Source organism: Bactrocera oleae, chromosome 2 (genome assembly GCF_042242935.1).
Source record: "Bactrocera oleae isolate idBacOlea1 chromosome 2, idBacOlea1, whole genome shotgun sequence".
NCBI lineage: Eukaryota > Metazoa > Arthropoda > Insecta > Diptera > Tephritidae > Bactrocera > Bactrocera oleae.
Genome location: NC_091536.1, coordinates 76,838,173 through 76,850,449, shown reverse-complemented (window position 1 = coordinate 76,850,449; position 12,277 = coordinate 76,838,173). Strand labels below are relative to the sequence as shown.

The following is a 12,277-nucleotide window of genomic DNA, read 5'->3' as shown; positions in this document are numbered from 1 at the left end:
TTCTGCGAGATGATAACTTCTCTCACTTTTGCTTCACTGCGTATATCGAGCAATTTCCACTGATATCGTGGCGATTCTAACATATATGGTACCTTGCTGTTGGCAATGGTAGCAGAAGTTACTAAAAGATAAAGAGAAGATAGCTTATAAGAAAATTTATAGACCTGTATTAAACTAGGTGATTTGCGATCCGGGATTTTTACTCGCTCAAGGACTACTAATGGCATAATTTCTCAAAATATTAGGGCAAGTAAAAAGTTCGTTCGGTTTTTACTGAAGAGATGGCGTTATTGTCCATAGTACTAGTGTTACGTGTCGCATCATGTCATACTTTACCGCGCTGAAAACGTGTTTATTCGCGCTAAAAGTTTGTCTTTGACAGTTTTTCGATTGATTTACTCAGTTCGTTGTGAGCGCTCGTCAAAGATGGACGGAAATTCCCTATATTTTACAATTTTTGTTCGATCAAACGAAAAAGCAGCTAAAGCGGCTGAAAACATTAATTTAGTTTATGGGCCCGATACTGTAAACGAACGTGTAGCACAAAAGTGATTTGCTAGGTTCCGTTTCGGTAATTTCGATGTCAAAGATGCACCACGCGTCGGGAGGCCTGTCGTCGAAAATTGCGATAAAATCATGGAAATAGTGGAAACAGACCGTCACGTGAGCACTTATTTAATTGCTGAGGAACTAAAGATAAGCCAGAAAACCGTTTGGAACCATTTGCATAACCTTGGATTCAAAAAGAAGCTCGATGTTTAGGTGCCACACGAACCGACGCAAAAAAACATGATGGACCGAATCTCCATCTGCGAATCGCTGCCGAATCGCAACAAAATCGACCCGTTTCTGAAGCGGATTGTGACTGGCGATGAAAAATGGGTCACTTACGTCAACATCGAGCGCAAACGGTCGTGGTCAAAGCTCGGGGAAGCGGCTCAGATGGTGGCCAAGACCTGATTGACGGCCAGGAAGGTTTTGCTGTGTGTTTGGTGGGATGGGCAAGGAATCATCTACTGCGAGCTGCTCCCCTATGGCCAAACGCTAAATTCGGCCCTCTACTGCCAACAACTGGACCGCTTGAAGGCAGCACTCATCTAGAAGAGGCCATCTTTGATCAACAGAGGCCGAATTGTGTTCCATTAGGACAACGCCAGGTCACACACGTCTTTGGTGACGCGCCAGCAGCTCCGGGAGCTCGGATGGGAGGTCCTAATGCACCCATCTTATAGTCCGGACCTAGCACCAAGTGATTACCATCTTTTCCTGTCCATGGCGAACGCGCTTAATGGTGAGAAGTTGGCCTCAAGAGAGGCCTGTGAAAATTGGCTCTCCGAGTTTTTTGGCAATAGGGAAGCAGTCTTCTACGAGAGGGGTATAATGAAGTTGGCATCTCGTTGGCAACAAGTTTACGAACAAAACGGCGAATATTTGACTTAAATCGGACAAATGTACACAAAGTTATCATCTTTTGAAAAATCAATAAAAAACCGAATGAACTTTTTACTTTACCTAATATAATAGCAAATCACGGATGAATAAACTTCAGACCCGCCATGTTGGTGGGTATGCAGGCTTTTTGAAGATAGACATTCAAGGTTTGGTACCTGATGGATTCCAAGAGTTCTATGCCGGGTTTGTGTAGAATCGTTTTCTTATTCTCTTCGAGTTTGCACATACATATTGTACATATTTACTTTTCCTGTACTTATTTAATAAGTCCTTAGTTATTGTCTTGTCATATTTTGGTTATATCTGCTTTGCTATTTTGCATTTGCTTATAGATTTCTATCTGTTTTAAGCTATTTGTTCAAAGTGTGTATTGAGGGTCCCCTTGATCTTCCCTAGCGAGCACGGTATTATCTCTACCCCGGATTCGTCTAGAGAGGCTCTTGACTTGACCAACTCGTCTATTTTTTTTTTGCCGAAAATGTTCCTGTAACCGTCAACCTAAATTTGGGACAAGTGGAGTTGACCCGCCATTGAGGTTAAAGTCTTTCTACATTTGCTGACTATGCTGGAATTAATCTTTGGCTACGACAAGGCTAGCAGTGCCGCCTTGTATCTGTGTAGCTTTCTGTAGCCTTCCGTAGTAATTCAGTAGAACTCTCAGACCATCTCTATGCTTAGTACTATCGCTTGGAAGATGCTAGCCGAGTTTAATAGACGGATATACACGTCCCTACTTCGCAGTCCATTTTGGACCAGTCTTTTAGAACCACCTGAGTCAATCGATTGATCTTATATATGTATACGGTGAGTTTAGAAGAAATTGTCTAATGTTGTTTTTGTAGCACAGAGGCTAGGCGAAGATGGTGTCTTGCTCCTCGACAATAGATAAAAGATTACTGACTTTATGTGAACTATTTCAAATGGAAGTCGTCATATACATATACATATATATATACCTATATGGTATGGTTGGATAGCGTCAGAGTATGATAGGAAGTCTTTTAAATTTTCTGGGAGGTGAGTCAGCTTTAAAAAGATGTCTACGGAGTTGATTTTGGAGAATCCATTTGGGTTTGTAAAACATTTCGCGAAATATCACTGTAAAATATAATCCGTTTCTTTTGGACTTAACAGTACTCGAAACGCGATATTACTTCGGTGATTGCAGGTTATTTCAGGTTCTTTTAAGTCATCGCTATACGCTGATTTGCCTGTTTCCGCATAAACTATACATATATAAAGTATATACATATATAGTATGTATATGCGTATATCTTTTACGAACCTAACCAATACTTATACACAATAGGAACTCTGCAAAAGCACACCGTATTCGACGTAAGGGTGCATGACATTAAAATTTGCATGCAATCGCCGACAACCGCAAAGGCAACCGCAAGTCAAGTTGCACACAATCGATTACCCCTTGAAGGGAAATTACTCTTATGTTTGGGACATTAAATAGCTTGACTTATTTTTTTAAACGATTGAAATGTTTTCGAATGTATTTATGCGCAATAAATATTTAAAATTCATTGAACCAGCGATTGATTGTAGTCGCAAATTCGCTATGACATTTATTTGACAACTTTTTGATTGATCGACCAGCTGCCGCCATATTGATGCAGCCACTCTTCGGGGCTTAAAAGAATGATATACTGCTCCACACACTTTTGACTGGCTAGCTTTATAAACTTTCACTTTGAATTGGAGCTTTTATATTACAATATATCTAGAAAAGGATGTTGTTCTAACTCTATACTCTTACATATAGATATACATGTACATATATACTTATATATTCAGAGTGCACAAAAGTATATGTTATGTGCTTAACACACATGTATATATATATAGATATATATATATAGTATATACCAGTAATTTTTTTTTTAATTTCAAAAACTTGTTGATCGAGTAAGCGTGTCCAGTGTCTAGTCATGGTTGAAACATGCATGTCCTTTGCACGCTTACTGTTGTTGGCTGTGTGTGCGGCACGTGGCAACAACTACGTTTGCAGCAAATTACCGCTGCATCGATCAGCAAAGGTAACTCGTAAATTGTTTGACTACATCACAGATGTCCGACATGGGTACGCAGACATTTATGGAAGCCGATCTACAAGCTCATATGTAGAAAGTATATAAAAGTATGGTACATAACTTATATACAATAGTAACTGTGTATTTATTAACTGAAACAACCCTTAAAACGTAGGAAATAATATCGGCCGCGAAAAAGGAAGTGCTCATACGAAGATGCCATCGTCTTTAGAGCACACCAGCGAGTATTTGTGTGGAAAGAACCAGCAGTAAGGAAGATACAAGCTGACAGAAGGCAAATGTACATATGTACCATACATACATATGGATTTATGAATCAATAATCATATTCGAAAAAGCTGAAATTTCAAAAAGGAGCTGTGATGGTTAAGATCTGTTCAACAAAATTTGTCAAAACTATTGCGTTTAACTATTTGAATTGTATTTGAAAATTAGTAGTATACAACTCAATTAGCTTTCGCTCTGATGTTATAATGCCTTCCAGGCTCCTCTCCAGCCATTACCCCAAGTTTCGTCACTGCTTCTTCTACTAAGTTACTCCAACGTAAATGCGGTCTACATCTACCATCTATCTGAGGTTCCAATCGTTGATTTTATCTACACAATTGCGCCGCCATTGAACAGTATCGCGGGGAGACCGCTTTGTTGTTCTTAAGTCGCTATATAGTGATGCGGACTTCATTATGGATAGGTGTGGGTACATCAATAACATTGTTTTCGATTCAAATCTTGGCGTTCACCTGCTCACAGGCGGATTTTTTTTTTGCTTTAGCTAGAAAGCAAGTTAGAGACGCCATATTTTCAGTAGGCTCTGCAGGCATTTATTACCTAATCGCCGTATTCCTCTCTACAGGCCTAAACCCTGAGTCAGACGGTTGACCTTTTAGTAGCATTTCCGAGCATAATTCTTGTCTTTACACAACTCGATCTCTTTTCACTCACGTTTTTCATGCTACCGTCTTTCGGTCTACATTTCCCGATATCGCTCGCGTACGGCTCACATGGTTTATTATTGCAAGGTCCTATTGTAGACTGAGTATGTTTTATTGAGGGTGAGTTTTGATTTTATCGGAGCTAAAAACCTGCTGCATTGCAGATATTATTATAGTTTGCGGTTCTGTACAAACCTCAGCAAAATCTGCTACTTTCCTTAAAACATTTCCGAATGTTAAGTAGTTGTGAATGCAAAGTGCACCGGAGTTTTGAAAAATAGTCCTACGGTGAAAATGTATGTTCGTATATTAAATAAAACCGAAACAAGCGTCGGGCCGTTAACACAACAATAACGACAGTTCTTACATTTGTATAAGCGGTGCCTTTCAAATCAATTGGTTTCTTTTTGCCTGCTGGTAGTGGATTATAAACTCATGGCTAGAGTAATCAGTCGCAAGATTTTCAATAATTTCGTTCAACTATATCTATAAATTACGAAACAAAGTGTAGGTATAAATAGTGGCAAGACCTAAAAATAGAAGAATCCACAAAAACGCCGTTGCGTGCAAAATCAATGACAGTTTCTTCGAATCACCGCACTCCAGGATATTTACTTAATATAATTTTAATAATATGCCGAAATTTTCGGCCACCGCAATGCTAGCAGTGGACTAATTAATGCAACATCGATTTGCAATGGCTCGCGGCAAAATATGTTTTTATGCGGCGCTAAATTAAGAGAACGCATAGTGAACCAAATTGAGTGCTAAACAAAAACTCAATGGGCATTTAGGTCTTAAAAGCGTTTTCGTTGTAAATTCATTTGCAAAACGAGAGCAGAAGTGGCTATAAATTTCCAAAAGTTGCCGCCAGACATCACGTGCCGAAAAATGCGCACACACACCCATATATATATGTATAATGGTTCGCTGCAGATTTCTTGCTGTAAACTTTTGATTGATGTCGTTTTAATTGACAACAAAGCACACCAGAACTTGTGCGTAGAAAGCACGAATATGACTGAAGAATGAAGAAGCTACCGATTTGGCAACTAATTTATGGTGAAGAGCGCAAAAAACGGCTACAAATTAAGGTGTTTACAAGTGTGTGCGTGTGTGCTTTCATAAAATAATTTGGTGATATTTCAGACAATCGTAGAATCCTCGGCGATATCTGTGGCATACCTCAACTGAGACATTTCGTTGCACCAACTGTTGACCGTATACAACAACAATATACAGTACTTAAGCGGCAGAGCGAAGTTGAAGTTCAGTGTGTAAGTGCGTATGTGGATTAGAGCTAACACCGTTGTAACTGCTGCTGTCGCGTTAACGCTTGTGCTCTCGTATTTGGTGTTGTTGTTGTTGTTGTTGATGCTCATCTTGTTGATGGTTTAATGCGGCGGAGGCGATGTGGAGGTGAATTGTGTAGTCGAAAGTGCAACATATGTCATGTCAGTTGGGAAGGATGCACGGCCGCAGGATCACAAATCGCATAATAGCACACGAATAAAAACAAAATTACACACACATCTACATATATATACACTTAAGCACTACATACTTAAATACTATAAAGTCTTTTATGTGTTAGCTGTATTGGTGTGGCATAGCGCATGCGCGCGCGCCGTCATCTGTTGCCACTTTGACTTAAGAATTGGAAAAATTGGATATCCTTTCTGCGGCGCTCGTTTGCTTCCTTCGTTGATGCGTGCGCACGAGCAGGAAACATTGGCTCGCTGGCTGGCGTGTTGCCGCTCCTGCTTTTTGGCTTCTTCCGATCGGTTTTTTTCGGTGGCAATGAAGAGGAAAAAGGTTCAAAGCCGAATGTTGTAGGAGCAGAAAAAAAGCAACGCAAGACAATAAAAAAAGCGATGCAGTAACGCAATTGGGGGAAGCCTTTTAGTGGCATTAAAAATTACTATAAAAACTGCTCGTTTTTTCTTGTTCCCAATTTACAATTGGTTAACTGTTTCTGCAATGAAAAAACTAAAAAAAAAGGAATTGAATAAGGTAGACCATATTCGTGTGGAAACGAAGACTGTACAAAAAATTTCGGTACAGAAACAAATGCTAAGCTCTCAAGTCCTATAAATATATTCTATCATAAGTACATAGCTGTTGTGCTCAAAGTGGGAGATCGCTTAGTTAATGCCGTGTGCTTACTTTGAAAAATACAATTGTCTAGGGCATAAATACTAGTCTACATAATGTTTACGTCATGATTTGCTCCGGCGGTAAAGAGATTTATTCCCCAATCTTTGTCATTTTGACTTAATGCAAATCAAAATCTGCTTAAAAGCTCGTAAGCGATTCTTTCCGTGATCGGCCAGTCATCTTCGACATTAAGCATTACGTAGAACTTTCGCCGCTGCTATATTTCTTGGATATTTTTAAAGTTCTGTACGACTTGCTGGAAGAGATGAATTCAAAGCGGTCATCGTCCATATTAAAACAAAATTTGAATTCAAAAATGTTCAAAAAGTTGTAGTAACTTATCAATTATATGTTTAATTTGAATATAAATATAAAAAAGCTATATAAAAGTTAAAGACGAGCTCTCTTCAGATTATCGACCGAGCTCCTAAAGCTTGATACAACGCGGGAGCCGTAACAAAGGCCTGTAACGATTAATATTTTCTAAACCAAACGGAAGACAAAATATACATTCCTACTTTTATTGAACTCCTACTAAAGCGATTGAAATAGAGAAAATTGGGCAAGCTTGGAACATTATGAGGATCTGCAATAAATTATCGAAATTCTTCAAACTTTCTTTTAGGTTACTTTACATTAGTAGGGATCTTTTGATCACCGGTCAGCTATTTTATGAACTATTGGTATCGAACTAGCGATCGAGCTTAGGCCAAGAGAGGAGCCTGTAAATATAGCTCATTAAAACTTCTTAGCCGAACTACCGATTTCTAAAATTTTTATATCCTGAACAGCGTATATTAAGTTTACCACGAAGTTTGTAACAGCCAGAAGAAAACGTCGTAGACCCTATAATAAATATATATATAAATGATCAGCATGATGAACTGAGTTTATTTAGCCATGTCCGTATGTCTGTCCGTCTGTCTGTATATATAAAAACCAGCCCCTCAGTTTTTAAGCTATCGATCTGAAATTTTGCACCTGTCCTTTTCTCACTAAGAAGCAGCTCATTTGTCGTAACGGAGGATATCGGACCACTATAGCATATAACTACCTTACAAATTGTTTAACGTTTTTTCTTGTTTTGACTTTCTAACGTTCTATTGCCAGTCGAAGCTTACTCGATTATCCTAAAAGTAACACCCTACACATATCTACAATACTAACTGTCGATAACACAACGCAATAGTTCCATTTAATATACGATAGTTGCAATAGTTAAAAGTTAAAATACCGCTCAGGAACTAACCACGGTTGGATTTACAACTATAGCAACAAATAATAAAAGATATAAAGAGTTGAATTTAGTTGCCCCCAACGATGGCACTACTTCAGTTACACACACATACTTACATACTAATATACATTAACATTCAGCGATATATATGTATATATAATCATCCAAATTGCCGTAAGCAAATTAATAATGGTGGTTGCTGTCGAGGTGTTAGTTAAGGATACGCTTCGATATGCTCCATACGCAACTCACACGCACACATCTACACACTGGTATATAAGAAAACAACTGTGTTCCAAAAGTCTAAATGCTTTACGTACTCCACCTTCCCTGCAATCCACAATGAATTATGTGTAGTTTGCCCGATTTGATGCGTCTGTGTCTGCGCAGGCGCAGCGTTACTTACTAATTTACAAGCGACGGTGTCTTTCCGTACGGTCTTGAACACGTGCACCACGAAGGCGCGTGTGCGTCAGATGGTCAGACAAATACTCGAATTTAGGTAAAATGAATTAGTCGAGCAGAAGACGAACAAGAAAGTGCCGATTATGAGTGAAAAAATGTATATTATTTGTTAAGGGGTGATTTTGATAGCACTTAAGGACATGCGCATGCCCATGCACTCTTGCCGGAGTTTGTATAAATAAATATATAGGTAAAATATTATAAGTTGTAACGAAAAATTTTATTAAAAAAAAGCATCATGATTGTTTTATGGACCAAAAGTTCTAATATTCGTTTGACGCTTGAAAAAACAGAGAAAATAAGCCTGGTTCTCCAAATAAATAACTTATTAAACTTCCTTTGTTTATCTTGATCAAAGGCAGGGTTTCATTTCTTTATATTATTGCCAATAAGCTGTTCCTTTGCCTTAACTAACCGGCAGCAACCTATATCTAACGTATAGGTAACCTTTGGTCTCCCTTGACAATCATCCTCTAATGAATAAAGATGTGATAAAACAATTTATGCACTAATCTAGTTGTGATTGTCATTAGGTAGAACTATGTAAGCAAATATATCTGAGCGCATACTAGCATTACGGCCACAGTTTGTACAATAGAAAATTTGGATATCGGTACTTTTAATCAAGAATAAAACTGACCTTCCGAAAATGTGGTTTTTGGTCATTTTAAGTGACTCAATCCCATCTTAATTATAAAGCGTATTGTCGAATGATCGAAAATTTATAGATGTTTGGCCAAACTTATTCTACAATGTTTGATTGTTCTCAAACATATCTGTAGCTACTCTTTATATGATTCAATGCTTAACACTTTGGTCTCAATGTCAGTAAAATTGTTATATACGCTCTGAACTCACCATTGGCTTATACTGTGCGACCAAACGGTGGAAATTATATACAAAATAATAACAGAAATTATAATAAGTATTTTTCAGCTTCCCCACAGCTCATCAATATTAGCCGAAATGAAAATACTGAATCTTTTATTGTTAAAAGACTTAAGATTTTGTTTTTTTCAAACCATTTATCACTCTAACAATTACTTAACTCTTCATCGATAAGTTTTCCAACCTCATTCACTAGTTCCCCAATACATAAGAGTGCTTGCGCTTCGCTCTCTTGAGAGATTTGACGAGTACGTGACAATAGCTGACCAACACCATCCAGCTCCTTTGAAATTTGTTCATTCCAAACAGTCATCCGCTCGACAAAACAAGTTGTAGCCGAGGCAAAGTTGTGAGGCGCATCTTTAGTCGAAGCGGAACGCGCCAACAAAACTTGACATGCTTTTGGCAAATTGATAACCTCATCGATTAAATTTTCTATTGTCGAAATGCTTTCTTCCGCATGGAATTTGTAAGTTTTCAACACACCGTTGATGTCTTCGGTGCAATTGCTGAGTTGCGAATCGATGCTCGCACGTAGATCCACTACAGACAGCGTAGTATTGCAGCTTTCATGACTTAGCTTACGACTGGCTTGAAAAATCGGCAGCGCCAGCTGCTCCAGGCCGTTGGTGATAAGCGTTTCGATGCTACCGTATAGAACATTAGCTGTACGTTCCAGCTTTTGGTTCACTTGTAGTGCGATCTCATCGGCAATGGAGGCGACGTTGATGGCGAGGTTTTCAATTGCGGCGGTGACTGGACCATTGGCACTCTTGTCCGACCCTTCAGCCGTTGAGGATATAGTATGAACCGTGTCTTCAGTGACTGCGAGCTGTAGATAGATGTAAATATTATTTGTTACAAATTTTATTGACTTTTAAGTTCACCTTGATGCCAGAGATGGCGAGTATGACAAGGAATAGGTAGTGGTAACGCATTTGAACCATTTTGTGTGAATCACGGTAAGACATTGAACAAAAATGTTCGCTGCTAATGATGACATCGGCCCATTGAAGATCATATGATTGATAAGAGGTCTCGAAAACAAAACAAAGTAACATGCAGATAACATTTTTATCTTTATCTCTCCGATCAGCAAGATAAATGATGATATCACTTCAATTTTCTTAATTGGATTCCGAAAATTTGTCCAAAACAATTTTACGCAATCAATTAGTTTCACAATTAATTTCGATAAAAGCACTTGGGCTTATTGGTTTTCGAAAAGCATTGAACCAAACACAAGTGAATAAACTGCGTGCTAGTACATAACATGAAGCTCAGCGTGGTTTTACTGTTTCTACACTTTGGTGCAACTCTGCTCGTAAGTCGACACTGGTCTGAACAATAAAATCTCATTTAACTGCTTCGTTTGCATCTACTCCTCAGCTGCTAACACAAGCTTTACCCTATAGCCCATGGCTGATATCGCAGCATCACGGTCCACTTTACGCAGGTGTGAAGCTGCTCGTGGCGGATACCGAGTTTCAGGCGGAATTAACTTGGAAGGAAACCGAATTTCAACTGCTTGAAGCTGTGAACGCTATGGAGGACACCCAGATACTACTCGATGACTATGAACCTCTAATAGAGGAACACCTTAACGCTACGCGTTCCAACAGCGCTTATCAAAACTGTTATTTACAATACGATTATGTCAATGCAAATTTTGAACAAGAACTTACGCTTAAACTGCAGAGCTGCAGGGCAATGTTGACAAAAAGTTTAGCTGCTTTGCAGAATGAATCCAACATTGAGCTCAATTTCTTACGCGTTGCTGCAATGGAAGCACGCAATGTGCTTAACGTTTGTAACGTGGCTGAGCTGAGAGTTAGAGAGAGCAATAGCGATCTCGCTGGCATTACAATGTGTGTGATCAGTCGGATTGGTGCGCTTGATCAGCGTCTTTCGGCGGCTTCTGAAAACTTTCTAGACCTACTTGTCACTGAGAATGCGGCTGAACTTGAAGGCAATAGCTGCGAGGAGTTCGGAGAATTGCGTCAGATATTCGATAGCGTTTATGATGACATTAGTGAGTGTGTAACAGAATCGGATATCTAAATATTAATATTAACTTTCACAAACTTAGTGCTCTCAGATTTTGAAATCAGTTGGTATTTTGTGCAAGTTCAATTTGATATAGTGAAAATACAATAAAAATAGCCGAAGGATTGTCTAGTTATTTCGGTTTCAAAATAAATATGTTTTTATTAAATTAGCCTGTAAGCCAAGTTTAGCTGGTGCTGCGTTAAACGGCTCTTATGTCGATACCAGAGCAAGAAATTACATATATTTCAACTTGCGTGAAGTTTTGGAAAGGTTCTTTTTAATATTATTTAATAGTTAACTATTTGAATACTTTCGTTCATTATGTTTCATTCCGCCGATATTCTCTTCAGATCTGAGTTTCATGCAATGTATCATTTCAGGTGTGTACACCACTTATGTTATGAATTAATAAGTCTAAGCGACACACTGAATATACATAACTATTTCATTCGAAGTTTCTAATTTTATGTCAATAGACGTGCTACTTTTGCAACAAAAATACCACATTTTATATATTTGCTAACAATACTGTTGATTTTACCAAAACACAGGGTGAACCAGATTATCGAAATATCATTAGACTGGTGGTTAACTTGGCTATTGTTTGCACGATCACTATCAAAAGTTTTGTTTGCATACATTGAGGCGTCACTTAGGTTGATGCAGAGAACGTAAATGAATCATTAATTACGATGAAGGAACATCGAAAACGCGCAAGTTCGAAAATAAAATTTCACCACAACTATCAGGGTACGAAACGAACTACACCACTCTATAAGCAAAATGTATACACATACATATGCACAGATGTTCTTTGTTATGCGCATAAACAAAAATTGAAATATTATAATTTAAACGAAAGAAATTGACTTCTGACAAGAAAATATAAATAGTGATGGAAATAATATGAAAATTAAATTAAAATATCATTTAATAAAAATGGGTTATAAAAATAAAAAAAAGTATATAAAAATATCTGATAGGATTTGAACTTAGGCAAAATATTTCACATTGCAATAAAGAATTTTGCTAGA

General features: G+C 38.1%; 2 protein-coding genes across 2 annotated transcripts; one reads left to right on the top strand and one right to left on the bottom strand.

Moving 5' to 3' along the window:
- Positions 1-9,222: 9,222 nt before the first annotated feature.
- LOC106617369 (uncharacterized) lies at positions 9,223-10,241 on the bottom strand. The gene is made up of 2 exons (XM_014234493.3): positions 10,082-10,241; positions 9,223-10,026 (listed from the first exon to the last, which is right to left on the bottom strand). The coding sequence occupies exons 1-2, from the start codon at positions 10,163-10,165 to the stop codon at positions 9,340-9,342; spliced, it is 771 nt and encodes a 256-aa protein (XP_014089968.3). The 5' UTR covers positions 10,166-10,241; the 3' UTR covers positions 9,223-9,339.
- Positions 10,242-10,362: 121 nt separating this feature from the next.
- On the top strand, positions 10,363-11,394 carry LOC106617367 (uncharacterized). Its single transcript, XM_014234492.3, has 2 exons — positions 10,363-10,518; positions 10,584-11,394. Exons 1-2 carry the CDS (start codon positions 10,468-10,470, stop codon positions 11,253-11,255), a joined length of 723 nt encoding a protein of 240 aa, XP_014089967.3. The 5' UTR covers positions 10,363-10,467; the 3' UTR covers positions 11,256-11,394.
- The last annotated feature ends 883 nt before the right edge of the window (positions 11,395-12,277 follow it).